Here is a 25,553-nt window from a genome sequence, read left to right as displayed (position 1 = left end):
GCACTTCAATGTGGCGGCTGTACGATAAATTTATTTATGTCGTCAAGTAATGTATTGAGTACTCTTTTATTTTCTAACTATCTGGCAACGATTACCCTTATGCTTTGGCGCCAAATTTGTAGTAGGCCTATTATTCAAACTAATTTTCTTCAGTTTACAATTTAACTTCAATGAATCGAGTATAGTTTTTCGATAGAGTCTTTTACACAATACAAAATTTTTTGTTTAAAGATTTAACTTTCTCTTTTGCTAAATTAATAGTATATAATTTGCAAAAATGCTTAAAAAATTTGTCGAGGTTAATGCGGACGAGAGTCCTTCAGTAAATCCATATGCCGTACGCACCTATATGGGTGATAATGTTACAACGGAATGGAAAGTTGAGAATTGCCCGCCTCGGGATCGAGTTTGCATGAAGAAACCGCCAAATTCCACAATTTCACATGTTCTAACCATTGAGGATGAGCTGCGACGTCTGCATCAAAAAGCCGAAGAGTCTCGGTTCGCTCGTCCTTATAAAAAAAGTTGCGATCTCTACGATGAGTTCACAATGTGCATCATACCACAACGGCTGCCAGGCGAACTAAAGACAAATGCCGAAATGCGCGAGCGCATCCTGTTGTCTAAAACGGATGCTGGACTCGTTGAGCACGATGCGCGTCTATCTAAGTCCTGCCCCAAGGATTTAGTTGTACTAAATAGTCCGATGAACTTGAATGAAGAGGAAGAGGAGGAAGACGCCGGCGAGGAGGAAGAGACCGAAGTCAAGCCACAAAAAGCCACGCCCGAATGTTCTTCCAGCATGATTATTATACCCGACAAACGCATGGTAAGTGCTACCTGACTTTTATTTATGAATATCATATACTTAATTCTATTCGATCAACTCGATGTCATCTATGTCCGCGTAAATGCTGCCCGGTGGCAGTTCTGGGGTGGGCAAAGCTGGTGCTTCCCCATTCGTAGGCAGATTTAGGATTTGGTAGGCACCAGCTGTCGCCTGCTGCTGCATGTGCACGCCCAGCTGAGAGATCAATTCCAATGCCTGCACATCAGAGTTTATTAAAGCAAACTGATGTATGATGGCCAAGTGGGGGAAGACGTTGCTTAACAGCGAGCATGAGCCCGCATTCATGAGCAGGCTCATCGAGGCATCCTCTTCCGGTTGCTGCTGAGGCAGCGGCATCGGCAGCGACTCATCTTCTCCATCTGATGTGCTGGCTGGGGAATGTAGCACACTTGGTTCGCAGGTCAGCATTTCGACACCATCGTCGTCCAGATCCTCTCCATCGGATATTTCACTGTTTTCGCTCGATAGGTTGACCAGTTCAGGCGTGACAGCGCTCAGCTTGTTATCCATGTCGATGTCAGCCAGTTCCTTCTGCATGAAATTTGGCAGGGCATGCTTAAATTCCACAATAATCTGCTCCAGAGGCAGCACGTTCGCCACCGGGTTTGGTCCTGTGTAGCCCAACTCGTCGTCCTCGTACTTGTACTTGCTGCGAAAGCGGTTTAGCCAGCGATAGGATGGTCTAAAGGCTGGCAATTTGAGCACCGCTGCCATCCTGAGTGCCGTATCCTTCAGCGTTTGGTTCCTAATGCTAACACCAAGACGCAGCTGGCGACAACGCTCCACCCACTCGTGTAGGAGAAAGCTTATGGCGCTCATTTCGAACTTTCGGCGCTTGCGCGTCATCTCTTCAATAATAATGGAGGCATCCGCTTCGCTCAGCGTCGCCAGCTGCTGCAATAGTTCACGTTTCTTCTCCAGAATGCGGCGTATTTGGGTTGCGCAGCAATGGAACATCTTGGCCAGACTATTGCGCGAGATGTTCGTCTCATCGTAGTAACGTATAACCGCAATTTTCTCATAGAAAGTTAAAATGTTGCGTTCATTGCGACGCGTCTTCGTCTTGCCCTAGTGAAAAGAGATTAGGATAAAGAGAATTTTGAGACTTTACTTTGAAATGGTTAAGGTTGCGTCTTCTTTCATAAAAATTTACGCCTCATTATATTATATGACAAATTATGAAGACAAGAAGTGTTAATCAATTCAAGTTCAGTGGCGTCGGCAGATGATCTAAAGAGGGGCCTAAAAATCTACTACATTTTTAATTCATATTTAATAAGTACAGCTATTTTTAGATGATATCATCACAATCGAATTAAAAGTCGATCTTTTTTTTTTTTTTTTTTTTTTTTAGATATTCAAATTTGTTATAATTTATAATATTCTTTTATATTGTTAGTTCTAGCATTTGATTTAAATTTTTTATTAATTTAATTTTTAATTATTAAGCATTTTTTAATATTATTTTAGCATTGATAATCCACTGATGAGCAATACAAAATCTAGTAAATTTCATATAAAAAGACTTTACAGAATTTATCATAAATAATCCCTTCTCAATAAATTACTCGCTACGCCATTGTGACTAATTGCTTGCCTTACGAATGCGTGTGTATGATGCCCATAAGCAAAACGCATAACAAATCAACCCTCATGCTGGCTAAAGGCCAAGTTAACACAACACGAGCAACACGAATCACTTTGACTTACCCCTTTGCTCTTGCTGTTGTTGTTATTTCCCTTTTTCGTGGTTGCTGCTGCTGTGTCCATGGCTGTGTTAAGTTGCTCGCCAAATGCAGTTATTATATTTCACTTTTTCTCTTTCTCTGCTCTTCGGTAACAGCTGCGCAGCGTCCTCAAAATGAAAGCTCAAACTGCTTAAAAGTCAATTGCGCTGTTGTTGTCGTTGCTGTTGCTGCTGCCGCTGCTACTGTCACTCTCTGAGAGCGCGTTTGTCTTAGCGCGTTCTCTCTCTCACTGGCGTGTTTTGCGTTCGTTCTCTTTCTGTGACTCCTTTTAATGCTGCGCAAATAGAAAAACCATTTGCAATAATAAATAATAATGCAATTAAGTATACATTGTTAGGCCTAAATGTTTGCCATCACTTTTGTCTTTTACTTTGTTTAGCTGTATAATTTTTTGTGCACACGCTCAATTTCAATTGGTTTTGTGTGCTGCTTCTACGGCTGCTATTGCTATTTGTTGTTGGTGTTGCTGCTACTACTACTGGGGCGACATTTTTACACGCGTGCTTGGTCGCTGAGTAACACTTGTGCACTGTTTTACGTTTTCAGGTGTTTACCGTATGTTCGTTTCTGCTGCTGCTCTTGTTGTTGTTACTGCTGCTGCTGGTGCTGCTGCCCGTTGTTGTGGCCGTATGAAATAAAAACGGTTCGCTATGCACAGGCCGCCTGTCGTTCAGCTGGCAGTGTGTGTGTGTGTGAGACTATGTGTAATTGTGTTTGTATTTACTTGCGTACTGCTGTTGTTGTTAGCAACCCACGTAAATGTAAATGATGTAGTTTGTTAGAGAAGGATAGCAGCGGCTTTATAACTTCTAATTTCTAATGAAGCATGCTACGATTTCCTAGGACAATTGAAAACTATTCAACTGAACTATGTGACTTAAGTAACTAGTTCTGAACTAGTTCTGCAGGCGGGCATTGAAGCGAGGAGCACGCAGCAGCTGCTACAAATGAACAAATAAATTCATACACACACACATGCACGCACTGGCACTCACACAGACAAGCGCTTGCAGTTGCTGCTGCTGCGCATTGCATTTGTGTCTATGCAAAAGCCAAGCGACGCCGATGTTGACGCTAACGCTAACGCTGACGCTGACTTTACAGTCGTCGTAGCTGTCGTTTAATTTTTGTTTCAGTTGCGCTCTTATTGTTAGTTACATGTTTCGTTCTTGATTTCCTTTTCTGCACTGTATTTGTTATGTTGCAATTGGCAGGGGCGTAGTGAACCATACAAATTATGCATTTAATGGCTAAATGTATGTAAATATCTAATTGAATATCAAATTTTGGTAGTTTTATGATTTAATAAACGCTAAAAGCTTGACAAGTCTTGTTTCTAAGCAGCATTAAGCTATTTAACTTTTCTGCAGATAAGGCGAAATCAAACAGTATGTCTCTGTGCTCTTCAATCTTATACGCTATTCGGCTACAGCTGGAGTACAAAATTATTGTATTGATATTGATAAAATGTGTTTTGTTTTTTCCAAATGTTTTATGGGGCGTACGTGGGACCTTATCAATATTCTGTGCAGGCTGTGCACAGAACCATATTAAACAATTAATTAATAGATTTTAGATGTAGTTTTTCGATCCTTGTTTGGTACCACACCCCTCCCACTTGCCTACGCCCCCACTTTTCCCTTAATTGACTACGCCACTGCAGCTGCCATTGCTCTTTCTTATTGCGCTTTGCTTTGACGTTGGTCCGTCTGTTTGCCTGTGCGTCCGTCAATGTGTGTGCGTGTATGCCTGTGTGTGTGTGTGTGTGTGATTGACTCTGTGTGCGTTGTTATGGCCGCTCGCTCGCTTGCCAAGTTTGTTGGTCGCTCGCAAGCAATAATGAAAAGAGAAGAAGAAGAAGAAACCCAACAGCCCAGCAGCGGCCGTAGCAAACACACCTGGCCTCAAGTCTGTATTGCATGCCGTGGGCTTCTTTTGTGTGTTTGGCTTGACTTTTATGCAACTTCAGCATCATAATGGCATGTGCATATACTCAGCACACACACAGACACAAACGCACACATGTGCCTATATGTGACTTAGTTGCGACTGTGCTGACGTGGTGCTGCCGCTGCCGCTGCCGCTGCTTGTGGCTCCTTGCTGAACTTGAAAACAGGCTGCCAGGCAAGCCAAGCAAACACACACTCATAAATGCATACATTCGCCTGTTTGTTTCTCTCTCTGTGTGTGTGTGTGTGTTTTTAGAGTTTGCATGCCACGTGCTTTGACTCATATGCCATTGGCTGTTGTCTTCGCATTTTATTGATTTTATGCATTTTAATTGATTTATTTAGAAGGGATTTTTAAGTGCAAGCAGGCACAGAGACTTGGCGTGCTCACGATTAATAAATGAAATGCAATAAAAACACATGCAACACCTGCTACCTGCTGCCTGCTGCTTGTCTCCTGCCAGCTCTAAGCTGTGCTGTTCGCTATGCCCTTGCGTCATGCCCACACGTACCTGGTTTGACATTTTGCCAGCACTCGCGTCAGCCGCGTTTAAAGTTGAGAGGGTTGCGTTGTTGTTGTCGTTGTTGTGGCTGTGGCTGTTGCTGTTGCTGTTGCTGCTGATGTTGCTAGTATTAGTATCGCACAACGTCGCACTCGTGTTTATTGACGTCGTCGTATGCTATAAGTGCTCGCTCGTTTGGCTATAGCTAGCGATTCCAGTGCTAGTTGCTGCTGCTGGCTGGCTGGCTGTCTTTTATACATATATATTATATATATACTCTTTCGTATATTTGTTAGATGACTTGTTTGTTCTGCAGCCGACCTACGCTCGGCTCGAGTTTGTCGGGTTTTAGCTTTTAGTTGCCGTTGCTGTTGCTTTTGTTGTTGTTGTTGTTGTTGCTGCTGTTTCTGGCATTCGTGCGCTTGCGATAAGATTCGTGATGTGGCACTAAGCGCTGTTCACTGTTTACTGCTCTGTGCGCTGTTTTGTGGCCGTCAGCGTGGCCAGCCAGCCATAGAGGCACTCACACACACACACACACACACTCATGCAGTCGAGCACTCACTCACACACAGTCAGATCTACCACACTAATACGAACAACAGACAGTCGGCTGTATAGTTAGCCAGTCTAGTTGGCATTTCGTGCTTACTTTATGCCGCTTACTAACTTCATAGTCGACCACAATAGCGCTGAGTGCGATATGGATTGGCTCTGGGCTTGGCCTCCATATTTAGCTCCATTTACGTACAGCTACGCACATGCAGATAGATCTACACATACATATGTGTGTGTCTGTATAAATTTATACATACTTATTTATAGGCGCGCTCATGCTGGCATCCATGGCGTATGCGTGCTATTTTCAGCTTTGCAACTTGAAATGTCGCATTAACTCGCACATAAATATGTAAGTGTCTGTGTCTCTCTCTGTGTCTGTGCCTGTGTGTGTGTGCTTGGGCCAGGCGAAATAAAAAAGCTTATGAAGCAGCACAGGAAAGACTCGGACTGGCGAAAGCACAACGCATTTGCGACAATTTAACATATGGCCCGAATTGTCGGGCTGTGCATAAAGCTGTCTTCATGTTTAATTTGTATGGCTTCGCCATGTGTTTTTTTTTGCTTTTCTCTCTGTGAAGTTTTTTTGTGCAGTTGCGGGAGCGAAAGTACAAGTGAGACATCGCCTACGTGTCGTATGCGTAATGCCACTTACAAATGCCTTCCATTGTCCACAAGCTGCAAGAATGATTGTGGCTGATGAGCAGACATTCCCACTCGTATACTATTAGTAAATTGAACACGATCAGCAAATTGTTAATTACTCATACTATTTCAACCCATTTTATATATTTATATATCCTATTGCTTGCCCTCAGCTTGAGTTGAAACGCCCCAAGAGTCGCATTTATTTGAATGAAACACAAGTCGGACCCTTGGAAGAGCTGCCGTTCCCCACATATGATCCACGCGTCATTCAAGAGAGCTTGGAGGGTGAAAATCTGAGATCATACGACATTATCGAAGGCTGCAATCCCCAAGATCTGTGGACCTGGAATGTGGGCTTGCAGAAGCGTGAAATCGAAATGGATCAAGATTTCATAACAGCTTCGTTGCCTAAATATGGTGGGTTACCAAATCTGACAAATGCTTGAGCACCTCCACTAAACGTTTTTAGGCCTGTCCAAAAACAGGTCACGACGTCGGACTCACCGTCTATAATATACCCACGCAGCTGGAGAAGACATTCACAGCCGAGATCGTGTTTGGCAATCGTAACATTTATCCTGAACCCAAAAAGGAACCACATCGTTCAAAGTGAGCTGGCAGCTAGGAATACTAAGCAGCAGGCTTTACTAATCGGTGAACCTTTTGCAGCTTTTACAATCGACCCAGCGAGGTGGCCTGCATCATTGTGGCCTTCGTGGAGACCTATCAAGTGAATCCCGATTTCTGGACGGCCGGTACCATGGACGGCATACTGAAACGTGGCGTAAAGCTGACAAAGAAGAGCATCTCACTCAATTACAAATCGGAGGACACCGACTTTGACATACTGCCCCAGGTGATGGAGCGCCAGGCAGCTGTCAAGATCAAGATCCACTTCACGGGCCTGTTCAAGAATGAGCCCAATCTGTATAAGGCGCTGTCGCTGTACTTCTCCAAGTACAACGCCTGCATCTTTGTCTCGCGCGACATGTTCATGTTGATCTGGAAGCGTTGCGTCGACTCCTTCTTCATCTTCGATCCGAATGGCCGCAACGAGCTGTGCCAGCGTGACTTCGAGGACGGCATGTGCTCGCTGATGGCGACACGGTTCATGGAGCATCTGGTGCACTTGATAACCCAGTTCAGCGACTTGACGGGCGAGGATGAGTTTAGCATATACGAGATAGCTCTGTCTCAGTACGGCAAACTGAAGGAGCCGATCATTGGTAAGAGCAAGGCGCAGCCTTTCCACAAGCTGTGGGCCGTGGTTAACGAGAACTTTGCGGTTAAGACGGGCGGCAATAGCGGCATTCAGCAGCCCATCTCTGGCAAGGAGAAAAATGCCTCGCTCGTTGTCTCGCTGATTGCGCTGATCTACTCGGAGTTCGAGCTGGCCAAGGTGTGGCGCCCCATGACCATTGACGATATCATTCGGTACGGCGTTGCCTACTACAAGACGCTGCGCAAAAAGTTTCGCTTGGATGGCAAGCGCTGGAAGAACAAGAAGCCCGAACTGAACGTCGTCGACTTGCCGGAGATGTTCCTGATGGGCGCATTCAAGGCCACAGTGCGCAAGAAGCCTTTCCTAATTACCGGCCATGTCACCGACTGCAAGACGTACCTGGAATCGCAGCTGACGCACGCCTTGTACAATCTCTTCAAGATGCCGGAGTGGCCAGCTGCCCTGCTGCAGATCGACAACTCCGTGCTGGGCGTGTGGCGGGACCGTGAATTCTTCTATGCCTTCGATCCGTTTCGACGCAATCGCGTGGGCATGGTGGTGGATCCCGATGATTATCGTATCAAGGGTCTGGCAGTCCTGCAGATGCACACCACATTCGATTCCTTTGTGCGTATCATTTACCAGAACGCGTTGAAGATGCGACGCGGTGGTAAATTCTTCATTCACGGCATTCGCACGGGCTGCATACGGCCGCTGCAGGTGATGACGCAGGAGTCGAACAAGTTTCCGGCGATGCAAATGGGTCTGCCCACGTTCACCGACGAGCCGGGAGAGGCGCCGCTGGCGCAAAAGCAGAGCATCGAGAGCATTCCGGAGGAGGAGCGATTTCCCACCAAAGAGGAGCGCGAATTCGCCGAGGAACTCATTCTGGAAATCATCAATTCGATTATTAAGGAAATACCTGAGCAGAGACTGGAGCGGCCCTATATGTACAGACAGGCACAGAAGGTACTCCTGGCCTCAGACAAGGAGAACCTGCGTGCGCTGCGTCTGAAGATCAAGCGCGGCTACGAGCTGGAAGAGGAGGAGCCGGTCGATCTGAAGCGTGTGCTGACCATCGAGGAAGAGCTAGAGCTCAAGTCCAACTACCAAACGCTGCATGATGGCGCCTACATCATAATGGGCACCACGAAGCTACCTCAACTGGATCCCGAAATGACCAAGCTGGGCGGTGTGCTGGCTGCCCTAGTGGCCACCGCAGTCTCCGCCAAGTACAAGGTGTCCACCTGGAACGCCGAGCTGGTTGAGTTCTGCATCTATTCGGTTAACAAGTTTGGTGAGGAGTATCAGAACTACGAGCTAATCCTCGCCTGCCTGCTGAACAAGAAACTGCCGGACATTGCCGTAGGCGAGAGCAACTTCTCGTTGGTGGTGAGCGAGGTGTACAAGTCCTCGGTGTCATCGTCGCTCCGTCAAGATCTTCTCGAGCTGCTCATCGACAATAACCGGGTGCTGGTTGTCTGCCAGCATTTCTCCTGCGTCATATTCAAGCGCTACAATCTGCTGTACATGTTCATTGGCTTTCCGTGCAATGCGGTGGGATATCGCAAGGGCGGAGCAGGCCCGGCCTGCATGATGCGCTTCATTGAGCTGGACTCGCTGATCCGTCGCATTGAGTTCGGCTGCAATCCCCAGGGCTGTTCGGTGATGAACTACATTGTGGCTGCCATTAAGATTGTGGATAATAATATCAAGGGCCATTTCCGACGCTGGAACAAGGCGGATGAGGACGCTGAGTATAATGCAGAGCTGGCGCGCAAGAATAAAATGCAAGAGCAGCGCCTGGAGAAGATGCGCGTGATTGATGAGGAGCTGAGGAAGGAGAATAAGCGTATTCAGGACTATCTGACGGCCAAACAGGCGCACGAAGATCGTAAGAAGGGCAAGAAACGTAAGTGGCCTTCGTATTTGCGTCAAAATTTCAAACTAAAACAACTTCCATCTCTCTCCCACAGCCGAGTACAAGGATCTGGGTATCGACGAGGGCGTTGACGAGGAGCAACTGGAGCTCATGGAAATGGATGAGGAGGAGGAGGGCGAGGGTGAAGAAGAAGTGGAACTGAAGCACAAGCCCGGCAAGCATCTGCCCAAGGAGGTGCGCAAGGCCTACAAGCCGCGTCCCATCCTCTATGGCTATCGCATGCGCGAAAAGGATTGCAACTTCAAGATCCAGGGCAGCATGAACCTGGAGGGCCGCGCAGATGGCAGCTTCAAGGAGATCAAGCCTTGCTACTTTGCCTCTGCCCTGGCCATACTCAGCGTCTCGCTGCGTCCACTCAATCGCTGGAACTCGTACCGCATCGACCGAGTGATCACCCATGCCAAGTCGATAGCGACGCGCGTCTGTGATCTGGAGTCCGTTTTCGAGCGTGTGGTGCGCCACGTAACGATTGATGAGTATGAGTTCGACATCTGGATCCGCATCCTAGAGCCGCTGGGCATGTGGACGCCGGCACCGAAACCAGTTACACTGTCTCCCGATGCAGCGCTGGTCACGATCAAGAAGAAGATGCAGAAATTGCTAAACACGCGCAAATATCTGATGATATTTACGCCGAACGGTTGCTTCGCCCTTTACCACGACGAGTTCTATCATTTGTTCGATCCGTATGCGAGCATGGACAAGCCAGGCGAGGAGGAGGAGGAGGAGGCGGCCGACGCCGGCGGCGAAGAGGGTGACAAGAAAAAGAAGAAGAAGTGCCCGAAGGGACCCAAACGCTACCCAGAGCGCAACACCGCCTCCTGGGTGCTCTTTGCCGACGTGGAGAGCATGTTCAAGTATATAGATAAGCGTAGCTCCCAGCCAGACTGGAAGGAGCGCAACCAGTACATGTTCTATGTGGTCGACGTGCTCTCATACAAGAAGGCAGCGCCCAATGCACGCATCCTACAGCTGCTGACTGATCTGTCGATACCCATGACCTGCTCCAATCGCCAGTACGGACGGCCGGAGTATGAGATATGTGCCACCAACGAGTCCCTGGGCTGGCTGGAGCTGGAGAACTGCCTGCCCGTCTGGAGTCGCATGAACCGTCGCAACACAGCTGGAAAGTATCGCAACCTGCCGCTGAGCAAGCTCAAGAAGTACGACGTGGAGATCGAAGGCCGTCTCTGGTCCCTGTGGGGCAATCTCCATCCGGAGGCGCCGGTCTTCGAAGACTCGCTGCGTGGCCGGCAGTACCTGGCCATCTATGTGGTTGCCTGCTGTGCGGCCAGCGTGTACAACCTAATGGACTGGAGTGCTCAGCTGCTCGACACGATTGTCGTGAGTGGCAACAAATACTTCCAAGAGAGCATTGCGCAAATCACTCAGGAAGACTACGAGTTCTCCTTGGAGAACCTCAACATTGACTGCTCACTCGAAACAATCAACTTTGTGGTTCACATCGAGCATGTCTGCTATGGCAAGCTCTACCGCGTGCCCACATTCAATCGGATGAATCTCTCCGAGGCGCTCATCTACTTCTTCAGCCACTACCAATTCGGCGTGGTGATGGTGCGTAAGCGTGCTCTGGCCATTGGCTTCTGTCCGGGCCACGACGGAGGATACTTCATGTACGATTGCCAGGAGAAGGATCAACCGCTGTTCCCCAAGCAGCAGGGCGCCTCGTATCTGCTGCGCACTCGGCATCTGCAGGTGCTGCTCTACTGCATCGTCGTAACCCTGAATGTGCCCTTCTACAACATTGACTTCAGCATCCACAAGGTGGAGATGCTGCGTGAGGGCGCTACAGTCGAGAACGAAGAGGAGGAGGAGGAGGGTGATCAGTAGAGCTGTAGTGCAGTGGCGGTCTTCGAGTGTAGTTAGTGACGACTATATCTGTGTTTTAGAAGTAATTATTAAATATATTGAATTTTATAGAACGGCTTTCCAATAAACTGAACAACCACAAAACAGAGCTTTGCATCAGATTGATGCTGAAAATCTTTGATATTACATATATGAATTAAAAGTATGTGAATGGGGATAGTAGTTATCTATAATCAGGCAATGTTTCTACTTCTATTCCACTTTGAGACTCGTAAAGCAATTAAAATCATGAATCGATCACTATCTTTGACGATTCAGGAGCTCCGTTCTTTAAAACTCAACACAATTTTTATAGCTTTGTTTAAATTAGATATGTATAGATTTTCATTTTATTAATTTTTTTTTTTTTTTTTTTTTTTTGGTAAGCTTTGCTAGCACTCCAATGAACTGAATATTGCATTTAATTTTGTTGCTAGTGTCTTATATATTCGGTGGCAATGGCTTTCAAGGCAAAAAATGAGTCAATACACTGGCAGAACTTGGAGGGCTGTTTGCCTGCGTGGAGCCGAAGGTATCAGCGCAACACGACGGGGCACTATCGCGAGGAGCCGGTGAGCAAACTGAATGAATACGATATCGAGATCGAGGACCGGCTGTGGTCTCTGTGGGGCAGTCTTCATCCCGAGGCACCTGTGTTTCCGAGCAAGTCTCGTGGACGTCAATACTTGGCCATCTACGTCGTCGCCTGCTGCGCGGCCAGCGTGTTCAATCTGATGGACTGGAGCGGTCGACTGCTGGACACGATAGTTGTGAATGGAAACAAGTACTTCGAGGAGAGCTACGCTCAAATAAAGGCGAAGGACCACGAGCTCTCACTGGAGAACCTCAACATAGACTGCGCACTGGAATCGGTGAAGTTTGTGGTTCACATCGAGCACGTCTGCTATGGCAAGCTCTATTGCGTGCCCACTTTCAATCGCATGAATCTCTCCGAGGCACTCAGCTACTTCTTCGCGCACTATCGATTCGGCATTGTGAAGGTGCGCAAGCGTGCCCTGGCCATTGGCCTCTGTCCGGACCCGGGCGAGGGTTACTTCATGTACGACTGCCAGGCGAAGGATCTACCGCTGTTTCCCAAGCAGCAGGGCGCCTCGTACCTGCTGCGCACTCGGCATCTGCAGGTGCTGCTCTACTGCATCGTAGTCACACTGGATGTGCCCATCACCAACGTCAGGTTTAGCATCCACAAGGTGGAGATGATGCGTGAGGGCGAGGAGGAGGTGCCAGAGCCGTTGCAGAAGACCAATAAAAAAGTGAAGTAATACCGATAGGTATGGGGCTGTTGTCTTTCAGTATTATGTTATAAACAGACTTGTTAAATAGAGTTAATGCCCAATCCTCTCAAATCTATATTTAAGTAATGAATAATTAATTAATGAATAGGTGAAATTGGTAGTTGGTATAACAGGCTTGTCACTAACAGGCTGAAAAAGGCGTGGCGTATATATGAACGGGGTGGCGAACAGAATCTCTTCGCCTGTATGAACGCATCGAACTTGGAACCTATAAGAGCTAGAGACTTACAATTTTTTGCAGATCCTTATAAAGGACATACACATCAAGTTTGCTTTATCAACATTTAATGAATACATAACCATGCGTCCTATACTGTCATTATTTCTCTATGTATTGAAGATTATAATTAATATAAAATGAAGACTAACTTTAGTACTAAGTACTGGCTTATTCCCATTACTTTTAATTCAGTCGCAATTATTGTTAATATAAGAGTCTGTATTTCACATCGTTGATAAATATTCAATGGAGTACCCAGTTTATCCTCGTTGCTAGGTACCCTGTTTGCTTTAACTCAAACACTAATTCTTTTGACACTTTTAGAATGTCATACGAAATCCGTTAATTTGTGAAAATCTCAAAATCTTTTAAAAAGCTTGCTCGTGTGCTAGCCTGGTAAGTGTTGCTCTAAGCTACTCGATAAGGTATATGTGTGTATATGTAATCTGTGGAACTTACAGCCGCTGTTGCGTATGGGCTCCAATGGCCTTTCGAATCAAAAATGAGTCAATCAAGTGGCTGAACTTGAAGGGACGCATGCCACCTTGGAGCCGTAAATATGAACGTAACACGGCAGGAAACTATCGCGATGAGCCACTGAGCAAGCTGAATAACTACGACGTCGAGATTGAAGATCGCCTGTGGTCCCTGTGGGGTAGTATTCTGCCAGAGAGGACCTTCTTGAAGAAAAGGCTACGCTGCAATCAATATCTTGCCATCTATGTGGTCGCCTGCTGCGCGGCCAGCGTATTTGATCTGATCGACTGGACCGACCATCTGCTGGACAGGATTGTCGTCAGTGGCAACAGGTATTTCCGCAAGAGTCTCACATCCACAAAGGGCAAAGGCAAGAGGCCGAAGGGCCTGGACGTCGATTGCGCCCTCGACTCGATCAAGTTTGTTGTCTACATGAATCACGTGAGCACCGGAAAACTCTATCGCATACCCACCATCAATCACATGAACCTTGCCGATGCGCTCATCGAGTTCTTCAAGCACTACAAGTATGGTATTATATCGGCTCAGGGCCGTTCACTGGCATTCGGCTTCTGTGATGGCGCGGGCGGCGGCTACTTCATGTACGACTGCCAGGCGAAGGACCATCCGCTCTTTAACAAGTCGGAGGGGGCGTCGTACATGCTGCGCACGCATCAACTGCACGTGCTCCATTACTGCATCGTGGTCACCCTGAATGTGCCCACTCACAACGTTGAGTTTACCATCCACAGAGTGGAGGTGATGCATGACGACTCTTCGCTTCGGTACGAGGACGAGATACGCATTTTGAACACTATCGTCGTGCACTGACCCTAATCCTAGCCTATGGACGGTGCGACAAACTGGGTATTTTACGTATTTTTCCATGTCCAATCATCGACGATTTACCACAATGACGATCCGGGATCAAAGTTTAGTAAACCCTCATTTTATTCAAGCTTTAATTACTAAATTAACATTTAACAACAATTCGATGACTCGGTGGCTTCTCTAGTGCCTCAGGCGCTGCTCCTGTTCGGCGTGTCGGTAATGATAGCCATCCTGGCGCAGCTCGTGGGCGGGCTCCGGCTCAAGGGCTAGAGTTTCGGCATCGGAGGGCGCCATTGGCTGTTGCACGTCCAGAATATAAGGCATCTGCTGCTCCTGCTCCTGCTCCTGCTGCTGCTGCTGTTGCTGCTGCTGCTGCTCTTGCTGCTGGTATTGCTGATAGGCATTTGGCTCGGCCTGCTGCACGGGCGGCAGGTAGCGCATGGCTGGTGCTGCTTCTGGCTGGGGCTCAGCGGGGGCTGAGTACTCCATGGCTTGCATCATTTCGGGCTGCATCATTGGCTCCGGCTCGGCCTGAGTGGGTGGCAAATAGCGCATGGCGGGCATTGCAGCAGCGGTGGGCATGGCCGCCGTCGGCTCTGCAGGAGGCAGATAGCTCTGGGCGGGCATGGCAGGCTCAGCTGGCGGCAGGTAGCGAGTGGAGAGCATGTCCTCCGCCTGTGGCATAGCTGGCGGCGTCAGCTGGCTGCTGGGCGCATTCTCCATGCCGCCCAGCTCATTCTCGCGCATGTAGTCCACCTGCTCGGGCAGTTCGCGCAGCTCGTGCTGCTCGATGGTCATCTGCTCGACCTGCTCCGGCTTGGGCGGAGGCAGGTAGCTGCTGGTCAGATGCGAGACATCAGCAGCGGCCAAAGCCAAGCAGGCGCAAATGGCAAGTGAGACGTAGCCGGTTCTCTGCAATAGGATTAAGTTCACTGATTAGTTGTTGTTGTTACTGTTGTTGGTGGATGCTCAGATTGGTGCTGGAGCACATGCGCTTACCATGTTGTCTATTGTCTGAGTGCACAGAGTCGTTTGATGGCTGACCAGCTGGTACTTGGAGTATTTATACAGTGTGCGGTTAGGCCTTCGAAAGTGTGAGTGCGTCTCAATATTTGACTTGGCTCGATGCCATGTTCCGTTATTTATCTTACTTTTGCGCATCTTATCAACGAGCATTCAAACGTTGCTGAATCACCGAACAAAGTCAACAAAATGAAAAATAAAATAAAATAAAATAGAAATAAAATACAAAATTGACCAGAGCAACAAGTGAACCGATCCGAAACTCAATTGGACGCGGCTCTAAGCCGATTTTTGGCCGGTGCAGCCTCTTAACGGGGGGCGTTTGACAATTTCAATGGCTCTCAAGATCTTCGGGCCGGCGGCATGACAACTGGAGCATGGGCTTTGCCTGGCTCCACATGTAACCTTGAGGTCTCTAATATCTCTCTCTCTCTCTCTTCTTGTCTTTCTCTACTTCTTCTTCTTCTTATTTTCGCACTACCTTTGCCTTGTCGCAGCTGTAAAAATTCACGGTCAGCACGTGGGCCCCGAGTGACGTCTGAGTGTGCGTAGCATTTGGTGAACCTCGCAGCAGGTGAATGGGCTTGCATGGCTAGAGGCCAATCTGCATATGTGTGTTATATTTGCTTAGCAAACAAGAAGAAATGAAGACATGAAGAAGATTTGAATACCCTAGCCGCAGCTCTAGCCGGGAACTTGAGTTGAGCCAAAGGCGGAATCATCGTCACCGTTTGGCGACTGCCTTGGCTGGTGCACACTAAGCAAATACCTTAGTATACATGTGTTTCAAGCAAAGGCGCTATGCTTTTTACTTCGAAGTGCTTTGATTTGAACAGTAGTTAGGTAGGGTTCTCTGTGTTTGGCATAAATTATTGTAAATATTTATTTTTTTATTTTATTTTAAAATATACGCAATTTGAATTTTTGGCCAGCTGTTTTTACTATCATTAAATCGAATCCAAAAATGTATGCGTGTACGATGTGCGGTTTGAGCAAGCCGGAGCTGGGCAGCAATCCGGAATTCGAGTTTCGCAGCCGGCGCCGGACAAAGGATTCGTACATCGAGGGCACATCGGATTGGTGCCCGAAGTGTGAGGCTTTGCGTTTCTTCTATAAGATCATCGATAGCGAAGCTAGGATAAAAATAATACGGGGCTCAAGCCATAGCATAGTCAACTACAAGCGCGAAACGAGAGCCAAGACAAGAGACAACCGGGAAATGGATGTGCTAAGAAATTGGAAGACGCAACACGATCTGCGTCGGGAGGCACGCAAAGTATTACGGGAGGAGCAAAGGGCCGAGCTGCCTTCCAAGGTGCTGCTCGATTCCAGGGGGCGCGGGTTTAGGTCACACAGCGAGGAGCACGACAGGCACAATCATCGTTATCCGCATGCTTCGCACTATCGCTCCAAGTCAGCTATAAATGAGCCGCATCGTAGGAATCACCGTGCGGAATATCGCAGCCATATGGCCAGGCAATGCGAGCAGGAGTCCAGCGAGGAAGGCGGTCAGTGCAAGAAAACTATAGAAGAAATTCTTGGAACACCGGGGTCTGGAAATTCGCGCACGTCGATCAAGTTTAAGAGCAAGCGGGAAATAATCAAGGTGCAGGAGTTGGAGTTGCTAAATCCCTTTCAGGAGGAGCTGCTGTGGCGCACAAATAAGCATCGAGAAGACCTAGCCAAGCGTGAGCAAAAGACAGACAAGGACCAAAGTCCAACCACAATGCTAGACTACGAAAGGAAGCCAATTTTCAATGCAGCCGTTAGGCCGGTCAAGCATCTGACCGTGGAGGACGCGACCAGCGATATGGTGGAGCGGGAGGAACTGGATGATCAGCTAATCAGTAAGCTGAAAGAAAAGAAGCACTTGGTTGGCGAGTGGGAGCAGATACGACAACGTGTTGAGGAGGAGTACATTCGGGTCAAGGCGGAGCTGGAAGAGCTCAGGGCCAAGCGCGACAAGGAAATCGAACGAAAAAAAAATATAGCCACTGCACAGGCGGCTCTCGACCGACAGCGTGGCGGTGCATACTTCGGCAAATATATCGAGCCGGGCACCGAGCTCAGTCTGTCCACGGACAAGAAGGAGAAAACTATCGGCGACGCTTTGGATGAGAAACTGAATCACTTGCTGGAATCGCTGCAGGAGAGTGCCAATGCAGGGCAGCAAATCGACAAGCAGGAGAAAGAGAAACCGCTGAAAGTGGAGCCTACTGCACCACCGGCGGAGAGTCAAGTCGACTTTGCACTTAGCGAAAAGCTGTTGCGTACGGAGCAGTTTGAGAAAGTTCAAAGTGAGATCAATGAAGACTGCAATCTTAAAGAGCTCCAGGACGTATTTTTGCCCAAGCCGGAGGATGTCCACGAATTTAAGCCCAAGCGTCTGTTGAGCAAACTGCATATGCTGGTATCCACAGTGCAGCGTGCACGATTCCGAGGATTCCCCGAGGATCCACAGAAGCTGCTGCACAGCCTGAACACAGCGGAGCTGATGAAGTACCGTGATCCGCCACCGCCGCAGTTCTCCACGCTGCCCTGCAGCCCCAACGAGCTAGTCAATCTGTTGTCCATAAAGCGCGAGGTTTTGCAGCCGAATATGACACGCCCACTCAAGGTGTGTCGCTCGCCCATATTCTGTCCCGACTCGGAGTGCCGGCGTATGTTCTTCATCTCGGACTTCAACGATCACCTCACCCACGAGCATCCCGCCCTGCCCATGGAGCGCATTGCGCCCTGCATGGCCAAGACGTTCTTCCTCGACACGCGAGTCACCATGTTGAACCAGGCCAAATGCAACATGGTCTACTTCGTTAAGGACAAGTTCTTCGACTCGAACTCCAACAAACATCCCGATCTACTGCCAGTGCTCATCATGACAGCCCGAATGCAGATAACTGAATTCTTCAGCCTGAGAGACTCGGAGACGCTTACCAATAACAACGCGTGTAATACGTGCTGCATACCCGACCAGGAGATCTTCATGCTGTGGCTAACTAGCGTTCGCCCCGACGACATCAAAATCGTGGGCACCGTCTCCCTGTGGCCCACCAGAAGCCGGCCCATCATCGAGTACCTGATGGTGCACACCAACGAGGCCTACAACATTCGCGCCGCTCAAAGCCTGAAAGACATCTACGGCAGCAATCGCGCCATAACCGTGCCGGGCAGCATTATTAGCCGGATGACCAACAATGGCGAAAACCTTCTGGCCGTACAGGTGTTAATACATTAGAAATTACCTTTGGCAATGATTTTTTGATGAAATTTTTAGCGAGCTGCGTTTTACAAGCAAACTTTGGGAGGGAATTGTTTTTCTATTATTAATAGAAATGTGTTTTAAATTTAAGATTTCATATAAATATATATATTTATATATATGATATGATGGTTTTTATATTTATATAAGCTTATACCGGCTGGGAATTGTACTCCATAAAATGCGGACCATATCAATCACTCTCAGAAAGCTATCTCATATGATATGCCTACATATATACATACATATCAATATATATTCCATATATACATATATATTCAGTTGTCTCTCTAGCACGTCAGTTTCTCTTTCAGTATTTTATTCGATTTCGTTTCGCAGACCTAAATATTTGCATAAATATATTGTAGCATACTTTTAGGCTTTCCTTTTAGGCTTGACGAGCATTCAGTGTATTTTATTTCATCCGATGTTTGACGTGGTTGGGAAACAGCTCAGTTTGTGCACAGACATATTTTCATTCCGAACCCACCTGGCAGGCTGTGCTTTACTGCCCCTACCAAATAATTAAACATAACACACACAACTCAAAACTGAAAATCATTTTAGTTTAGTTACTTTCAATACTTTGGTCTTGTTGAAGGAATATAAATTTTAAGAAAAACTACATTCGGACACGCGATAAGAAATTCAAAGAAGATTTTCGGCTAGTTTCGAGTTCTATTGTGTTACCCAGAAGATGTCTTCACAGTTCGGTGTGGAAAAGTGCGGAGGCGAAGGCTCTGAGACGAACGGCGCTGCTGCGGTTATGAACTCTTTGACTAGTGAAATGTGTCTTGACCTGAAGCCGTCTCCGAAGCAGACTTGCATTCCATTGCATCAGCGTCATCGTTTGGTGAACTCTGAAACCAGGTGAGTGCAATGCAGTGAATGAGAATTGGAGGAAAAGCGGTTAACTAGTTTTTCTCCTAGTGTTAACTCGAAAAAATTGGACATCGATATGCCGGACAAGTCCTGGTCGGTATTGTATATCGGCGCCAAGAAGGACAAGCATTTAGAATAACGACTTAACTGTATGATGCATTCCTAAAAGAAGAAGTTTCTCAATATAAAGTGATAACTGTAATCAAGCTAACATCGTCTCATCAAATGGTCTGGCCTGCCAAACAATTGTGATTGACTTGTACGCCTCGACAACGCTCTGTCACCCACCCACACTACTACTACTACTGATATAAACAAATTTCCACTTGTGACAGTGCATGCTAAATCTATCATTCACCCGATCTATCTCTGTGTGTGTATGTGTGTGTGTGTGCGCATGTGTGGGTGGTAATACTCGGCAATTGCAATTGACGTTGAGGTTTATATTATTTTTGTTGCTTGTTTTGTTTTTGTGTATCAACCTCCTGCCACCCTCACTCGGTAGACAGCGATTGTGATTAATTGCGACGGCGTCATTGAATGCGATCTGGCGCTAAATATGCATGACCACAAGTTGCTTCATGATGTCATTTCACAAATGATAGAGCCAGAATCATTGAATGCCACTTGATATGCGATATATGTGCCGTTCGCGCGTCTTCTGTCGCCAAAGAATAGCTCCAGTCAGAGTCACAGTCAGAGCCAGAGACAGCAGCATCTCGGCGCTTGACAAATGACAAATGAAAAAATGTATCAACTGGGCCGCTGGAATTGGCGGAAATAATGGCTTAATGATACGAATGACGTGTCTTATTTAATGCCTGACATCTTTTGAAATACGTGTGAAACTGCCGAGCCACTGAGCCGTTGCATATGGCAATAATCATCGTGACATGTGCTAAGCATTTCTCAATCAACAGATCTTTAGATTAACATCAAATAGATAATGTGAAAGGTTTTTATTTATTTTTTTCATAATGAACAGGCAGTCGCGCGAGTAGAACGTGTGATTTACATATATATTCTCTTCTCTCTTTGTCTCACTTTCTCTTTTTCACACTCTCACTTTCTCTCATTCTCGTTCTCGTTCTCACTTTCGATTTGTTTATCCGCTGTGACACACTGCCAAAGACCTTTCACCGTAAGCGCTTAAAAATAGCGTATGAACACATAATTGCACGCTTGCCAAACCGCACACGGCTTTATTAATGAGGTAACAGACAGCGCCCAGACGGCATTAAATGGGGGCGTGCCAATTGGTGGTGCGGTGCGGTGGCTGACCCACAATGCATACGGGTTGCCTGTAATATTCTGGGAAAACTGAAAACCAAATTTCGATACTGCTGAAACCTTCAAAAGTTTCGAGAATTCTTCAAAGTTGATATGACCATACGCTGAGGTCAAAAAAGGTCAGAGCCACACGTATATTATTTTTATAGCATTGAATAAATGTTGATAAAAAATATAAAAAGAATTTACAGACTTTTTATATATAATATTATTCTTCTTAAATGAGGCACATGAATTAGCAGTAAACTTTTCGAGCAGCATTTGAAATGCATTTCGCTTTGTTGCATTTCCGCTATTTTGACGCATTCTTTTGGCACTGGGCCACTTCCCGAGAAGTGCTTTTAGTTATAATATAGTTCTGCATTTCATAATAAGTTCTCGATGTGAATCAGAATTGTCAGAAATACTTAGCAAGACAATAAAGAGAAATATTCGAAATTAGTCTGAGATCATTGCAATTTGTGTAAATTGTTGTGGGAACAAGGAATCTCTTGCATCGCAGTCCCCCATGCATACATCGCCCATACATCTCTTTGACTTGACTGAGCTGTTCTATTGGCAATTTGAAATGGAACACGGAATGGCTCTTCGTCGTTTTGCATTTTATGGCGCGCGCCGACGACTTCAAAGTTGATTTTCTTTTCGTTTCACTTGCGCCTGCTCTTCACGTCTGATTGATGGCTATGATTGATGAGCTCTGCCCCAGCTGGCCGCTCGTTCGCTTGTTCGCCTGTTCGTGTGGGAGCGTAGCTCTCCCCCTCTCTCTTTCTCTTTCTCTATCTCTCCTGCTTGCAGACAAAAACCCAATTCGATGGCCGCCGCACTTTTAATTTATATTCGCACAAAAATGTGCTGCCGCCCAAATTGATACAATTGAACTTTTTATTCGCTTTTTATTGGACACTCTCTCTCTCTCTCTCTACCTGTCTCTTTCTTGTTCCAGTGCTTCCCAGAGCGGTTCCCGGACTGCATGAAATGCTTTTTCTCCAATTTCAACCTTTTAAACATTTGCATAACAGCGCCAAAGTCCAAAGTGCAGCCCAAAAATATATATATACAGATATATATGTTTCACATGCTCAAATAAACAGAGTGCACAGTGGTGCGAAAAGTGGAGAATTTTTTTTTATAGTAAAAGTAAGCAAAAAGAGGGGACACCAAATATAAAGACGTGTTTCGGCCCACTGTGCTCAAAAGACAGTAATATTCAAATCCCTACTATAAATTAGAAAAAATAATTTATGCTATATAGTATATATCACGTTTTAAATTTTATTTGGCATTTTTAAATGCTTTTGTTCCACTGTGGTTTACCGACTTTGTTCAACCCATAAAAAAACCGCATAACTCAATTTTTGTATTTTATTACTTTTATATTTTACAATCTTGTTGCTTTTTGCTTTCTTTATTCGTACTCTTTTGTCCCACTGTGCTGAAGACCAAGCAATGATTTTCAACAAATAAATCACGATTTACTATTTTATTTTGCCAATTGTCTTATTTATTTATATAATTTGTCTCTCATTCTTATGCTTCTGTGCCACTGTGCGTCCAATCGTCATTTCGACACTTACATGAAATTTTCATTTTCATTTTTGGGCCAAATCTCTGATTACCATAAGGCAAACATGAGCATAAGCATAAAATTAAATATTCATAAGAATTGGCAAGTCATTTGGGCGAATGGCAATGGCAATGGAATTGCAGTTGCTGCCAGCGAAGAGCCGCAGCGGGGGTGGTGGGCGAATGGGGGTGATGGAGAAGAATAAGAAGGGGAAAGACTGCCACTGAAAAGAAGAGAGTCTAGGCGCAGTTTTGGGCCACGATTGCTATGCGGCTTTGACAGTTACGTTGGCCGTTGATGGCTTTAGTGGTGCAAATGTGGTTATTGCTGATGTTGTTGTTGTTGCTGGCTGTTGGACAATGTGTCGTTGACACGATTCGTGGCTCTGGCTGTGGCTGTGGCTGTGGCTGTGGTTGCGGCAAAGACTTCGTTTGCATCTTTAATGTGCCTCGCGCAGGCTTTGGCTTTGAGCCGCCAAAAAGGCCAGAGACGACAGCAAAACGCAATTATTTTGCACGAAGTGCAGCTAATTTTCGTTTGCCGCTTGACAAATTGAATTTCACTCGCGCAGCGGGCGTGCGGGTGCGCGGGGGCGGTGCACTTTCGAGGAGGCCTGTCCAATGCGGCGTATACGTGTTATTGCTAGCTTGCGGCCAATTTCCATTTGCTTAGCAGCTGTATCGGTTTTTGCTCAATGTGTCAGTTAATTTTACTAATGAGCTAAATAGTTGATTAATTAGTCAATCAAACGAAAGTTTTAGCACCTCAATTTGTATAGCTTAAAGCGAGCACATAATTAATTCTTAAATTCAATTCAATTTTGATGGGGTGGCTGAAAAATATATCCTACAATGAGTCAATTTTGTGATAATGAATGAATTTCTCCACACAGGATGTAAGTTCGATTTATTCGCTTTTGTTTAAGTTTCAGTGAGCTATTTCTGGGAAATTATTATTCATAATTTATATTTATGTAGCACACGTTCAGTCTTAGCCCAGCCGAGATTTTTTAACAGATAAGAAAAACTTCCGCATATTCTTATCTTATGTGTATTAGAGTCTCTTGACATTTCTGCGTTTTTCTCAGCTCTCTCAGCAACCATTTAGCCTTAAAAAGTCTATTTTACTCTCGTAATTTGTTGTTAATCTTTTCGCTCTGCATAATGCCGTCTAATTGAACTTGACCCAATGTTAAGTGACAACAATTAAAATTGATGTCTTCATTTTGTATACAAATTCGGAAAAATTCATTAAAGCGCTTTCAGTATGTCCAAAATTTATTGTAGCTGTAAATTCTTGCTGGCTCAAGTAAACTGTAAACTGATTTCATAACACTAAATCGTTTAGCTTGATGCAATCATGTTTGAAAAAGTTTTCAAGCCTCGGGCAGCATGTGCTGCAAGTGAATGCCAAAAACATATTGAAAATCAATTAGTGCACTGGAGCATACTGACTTTGCCCAGACCATGATGCAGTGCCTCAACTTGCCCCCTTCGCCTCGCCTTCCCTCACCTGCTCTCTTGCACGCATAATTCTCTTTTTTTTTCTGCGAAGGCCACTTGAAGCGAATGACAAAGTTTGTTTACGGCTGCCACTGGCAGTCGGCGGTCTTCACATCGTAGGCTTCACTGTGGCCAGGCTAGTCAGTCGCTCAACAAGTTGCCTTCAATTAGCGCCAATCGGCGAACAACAACGAAAACCAATTAAGTGACGTTTTAGACGCGTCTGCTCCGAGCACAAGCGAGTGAAACTCTGCATATCTCTTATCAAATATAATTTTAATTAAAATAATGAATTAACAAATATGCAGCACAAACGCGAAACGCTGAACGCCGCTAAATGCTATGGGCTATTCATTTTTGGCACACAGTCTCGATTTTAGCCGTTCGTCGTGTTAATCATCTGTTCGTCTAAATTTTCATTGCTCGTAAAGTTCTATTACTCAGTGAGACGCTGAATCACTGGGGATACAAAATATAAAATAAGAAATAGGAAAATACGAAAATATAAGATACGAAATGCATGCAATTCGTGACCTTCAGCTGGGTAAAACAATGTAGACGCACACATGTTGCTGCCCGTTGTTCCAGAAAACTCAGTTAAATCATATTTTATATGCCGATTTATGACTGCCACGCATTTTGGCCAATTTGGCATGCGCGCAGACTGGGTAAATGGAGCACGCTGCAGATCAGATCATGTGGGTGGGCGTGTCTGCGTGTCTGTGTGTGGGTGTGGCATGTCTGTGGTGTAGCAACAAGTGCAAGTTTGCGTATCGCATTAAACTTGATGCGCGCATGCAAACTAGAATACATGTTTATTTATGATGTTCAGGCATTCCATTTCAATTTTGTTTTTGATACATGTATTTCTTCAGAGTTTCACAGGCTGTTCGCCTGCCTGCCTGCCTGCCTGTGCTATGTGCGAAAAACGTAAAACGTTTGCCAGCCCCAATGAGGAGATATTATGAAAACATACTTTAATGGGAATTCAGCATATTCAGATCTCGGCTGATTTATGCTTTGCCTGTGCTTTATCGAAGGTATGCCTCAGTGCAGCTTCTTTTCATGTCTCTGATTGATAGCGGCTCAGCATTTAAATGACATATGACCTAGTGACAGCTGACCTTTTGACTGGGCCAGCGCGTGGGCGGGTCTCACACAGAATCATTCGCTCGTAATAAATTAGGCAGTTGCGCAAGTTCAAGAGCAGATTCTGTAATATACATACATATATATATATATTCGACATTAATTGGCCTGCCCTTTTGCCTCAAATAAATCAATGCCGTCGTCGCTTGGCCTTGCCGGAAAGTGAAAAAAAAAAGAAACTAAAAAAGTCAAATTTATAAAAAGAAAAAACTATCAAATTGTAATTTGTATCGCTCGCTCATCTCTCGCTGGGTTGAACAAATGTTGAATACATTAGAACATCGTGTAATGCGTGTATTTTGTTATTTTTAAAGTTGGCGCCATTTGCTCAACGCTCAATGCCAGCTGCCGGCCCACGCCCCAGATGTTGGTGGTGCTGGTCTATGATGCTGCCGATGCTGGATTGACCACTCGTCGTCATCTGGCCACCGGTTTTAGGTTCTGATTACGATGACGTCGACTGGGAGCGTTTTATCGTTGTCATATTTATTTATAACGTTGCCATTCATACGAACACCCTGTATATGGCAGCCGCTTGACTGATTCATAAATTCATCTATTTCGCTTTGCTTCTTAATTTGCTCGATTAAGCAGCTCTTTACAGCCAACTACTTGGCTGGGCGGGGCAGGCATCAATTGGCCGCGCTTTATTGATAATTATATTCTGTTTACATTTCGTACAACAAATTCAAAAGCAAAACATCCACACATATATAGAGAGATATAATATTTCTGTTTACTTAACGTTGAG

General features: G+C 45.9%; 7 protein-coding genes across 12 annotated transcripts; 5 read left to right on the top strand and 2 right to left on the bottom strand.

Moving 5' to 3' along the window:
* The first annotated feature begins 150 nt into the window (after nucleotides 1-150).
* On the top strand, nucleotides 151-11,398 carry LOC6582389. Its single transcript, XM_002008056.4, has 5 exons — nucleotides 151-829; nucleotides 6,427-6,673; nucleotides 6,742-6,865; nucleotides 6,926-9,390; nucleotides 9,455-11,398. The coding sequence occupies exons 1-5, from the start codon at nucleotides 278-280 to the stop codon at nucleotides 11,269-11,271; spliced, it is 5,205 nt and encodes a 1,734-aa protein (XP_002008092.1). The 5' UTR covers nucleotides 151-277; the 3' UTR covers nucleotides 11,272-11,398.
* Nucleotides 831-5,515, bottom strand: LOC6582390. Of its 5 annotated transcripts, none has more exons than XM_015162415.3 (3): nucleotides 5,060-5,515; nucleotides 2,561-2,872; nucleotides 831-1,918 (listed from the first exon to the last, which is right to left on the bottom strand). In XM_015162415.3, exons 2-3 carry the CDS (start codon nucleotides 2,618-2,620, stop codon nucleotides 875-877), a joined length of 1,104 nt encoding a protein of 367 aa, XP_015017901.1. In that variant the 5' UTR covers nucleotides 2,621-2,872; nucleotides 5,060-5,515; the 3' UTR covers nucleotides 831-874. The 5 variants fall into 5 exon arrangements, with proteins under 5 accessions (XP_015017901.1, XP_015017902.1, XP_043865890.1 ...); XM_015162416.3 differs by lacking the exon at nucleotides 5,060-5,515 and adding an exon at nucleotides 3,153-3,437; XM_044009955.1 differs by lacking the exon at nucleotides 5,060-5,515 and adding an exon at nucleotides 3,323-3,437.
* Nucleotides 11,399-11,654: 256 nt separating the features above from the next.
* Nucleotides 11,655-12,985, top strand: LOC6582388. The gene is made up of 2 exons (XM_002008055.4): nucleotides 11,655-12,581; nucleotides 12,694-12,985. Exon 1 carries the CDS (start codon nucleotides 11,748-11,750, stop codon nucleotides 12,570-12,572), a length of 825 nt encoding a protein of 274 aa, XP_002008091.1. The 5' UTR covers nucleotides 11,655-11,747; the 3' UTR covers nucleotides 12,573-12,581; nucleotides 12,694-12,985.
* A 122-nt stretch (nucleotides 12,986-13,107) lies between these two features.
* Nucleotides 13,108-14,292, top strand: LOC6582387. Its single transcript, XM_002008054.4, has 2 exons — nucleotides 13,108-13,221; nucleotides 13,287-14,292. Exon 2 carries the CDS (start codon nucleotides 13,309-13,311, stop codon nucleotides 14,131-14,133), a length of 825 nt encoding a protein of 274 aa, XP_002008090.1. The 5' UTR covers nucleotides 13,108-13,221; nucleotides 13,287-13,308; the 3' UTR covers nucleotides 14,134-14,292.
* Nucleotides 14,236-15,536, bottom strand: LOC6582386 (putative uncharacterized protein DDB_G0294196). Its single transcript, XM_002008053.4, has 2 exons — nucleotides 15,133-15,536; nucleotides 14,236-15,045 (listed from the first exon to the last, which is right to left on the bottom strand). Exons 1-2 carry the CDS (start codon nucleotides 15,307-15,309, stop codon nucleotides 14,314-14,316), a joined length of 909 nt encoding a protein of 302 aa, XP_002008089.2. The 5' UTR covers nucleotides 15,310-15,536; the 3' UTR covers nucleotides 14,236-14,313.
* Nucleotides 15,537-15,984: 448 nt separating this feature from the next.
* Nucleotides 15,985-18,539, top strand: LOC6582385. The gene has a single exon (XM_002008052.4). It carries the CDS (start codon nucleotides 16,121-16,123, stop codon nucleotides 18,389-18,391), a length of 2,271 nt encoding a protein of 756 aa, XP_002008088.2. The 5' UTR covers nucleotides 15,985-16,120; the 3' UTR covers nucleotides 18,392-18,539.
* Nucleotides 18,540-18,876: 337 nt separating this feature from the next.
* Nucleotides 18,877-19,634, top strand: LOC6582384. 2 transcript variants are annotated; one of them, XM_032731411.2, is made up of 2 exons: nucleotides 18,877-19,285; nucleotides 19,334-19,634. In XM_032731411.2, exons 1-2 carry the CDS (start codon nucleotides 19,113-19,115, stop codon nucleotides 19,434-19,436), a joined length of 276 nt encoding a protein of 91 aa, XP_032587302.1. In that variant the 5' UTR covers nucleotides 18,877-19,112; the 3' UTR covers nucleotides 19,437-19,634. The 2 variants fall into 2 exon arrangements, with proteins under 2 accessions (XP_032587302.1, XP_002008087.1); XM_002008051.4 differs by having other exon boundaries at nucleotides 18,886-19,285; nucleotides 19,346-19,634.
* The last annotated feature ends 5,919 nt before the right edge of the window (nucleotides 19,635-25,553 follow it).

Source organism: Drosophila mojavensis, unplaced genomic scaffold (genome assembly GCF_018153725.1).
Source record: "Drosophila mojavensis isolate 15081-1352.22 unplaced genomic scaffold, ASM1815372v1 contig_74, whole genome shotgun sequence".
NCBI lineage: Eukaryota > Metazoa > Arthropoda > Insecta > Diptera > Drosophilidae > Drosophila > Drosophila mojavensis.
Note: the sequence above shows the minus strand (reverse complement) of the source record. Positions and strands in the feature narration are given on the sequence as shown.

Bases quoted from the DNA above. Each gene is read 5' to 3' on its own strand.
- LOC6582389 (XM_002008056.4), top strand. From the start codon at position 278: ATGCTTAAAAAATTTGTCGAGGTTAATGCGGACGAGAGTCCTTCAGTA. The intron at 830-6,426 runs GTAAGTGCTACC...GCTTGCCCTCAG, and splicing joins TTATACCCGACAAACGCATG to CTTGAGTTGAAACGCCCCAA. The intron at 6,674-6,741 runs GTGGGTTACCAA...GTCCAAAAACAG, and splicing joins AGCTTCGTTGCCTAAATATG to GTCACGACGTCGGACTCACC.
- LOC6582390 (XM_015162415.3), bottom strand. From the start codon at position 2,620: ATGGACACAGCAGCAGCAACCACGAAAAAGGGAAATAACAACAACAGC. The intron at 1,919-2,560 runs GTAAGTCAAAGT...TCTTTTCACTAG, and splicing joins ACAACAGCAAGAGCAAAGGG to GGCAAGACGAAGACGCGTCG.
- LOC6582388 (XM_002008055.4), top strand. From the start codon at position 11,748: ATGGCTTTCAAGGCAAAAAATGAGTCAATACACTGGCAGAACTTGGAG.
- LOC6582387 (XM_002008054.4), top strand. From the start codon at position 13,309: ATGGCCTTTCGAATCAAAAATGAGTCAATCAAGTGGCTGAACTTGAAG.
- LOC6582386 (XM_002008053.4), bottom strand. From the start codon at position 15,309: ATGCTCGTTGATAAGATGCGCAAAAGTAAGATAAATAACGGAACATGG. The intron at 15,046-15,132 runs GTAAGCGCATGT...ATCCTATTGCAG, and splicing joins CTCAGACAATAGACAACATG to AGAACCGGCTACGTCTCACT.
- LOC6582385 (XM_002008052.4), top strand. From the start codon at position 16,121: ATGTATGCGTGTACGATGTGCGGTTTGAGCAAGCCGGAGCTGGGCAGC.
- LOC6582384 (XM_032731411.2), top strand. From the start codon at position 19,113: ATGTCTTCACAGTTCGGTGTGGAAAAGTGCGGAGGCGAAGGCTCTGAG. The intron at 19,286-19,333 runs GTGAGTGCAATG...GCGGTTAACTAG, and splicing joins TTGGTGAACTCTGAAACCAG to TTTTTCTCCTAGTGTTAACT.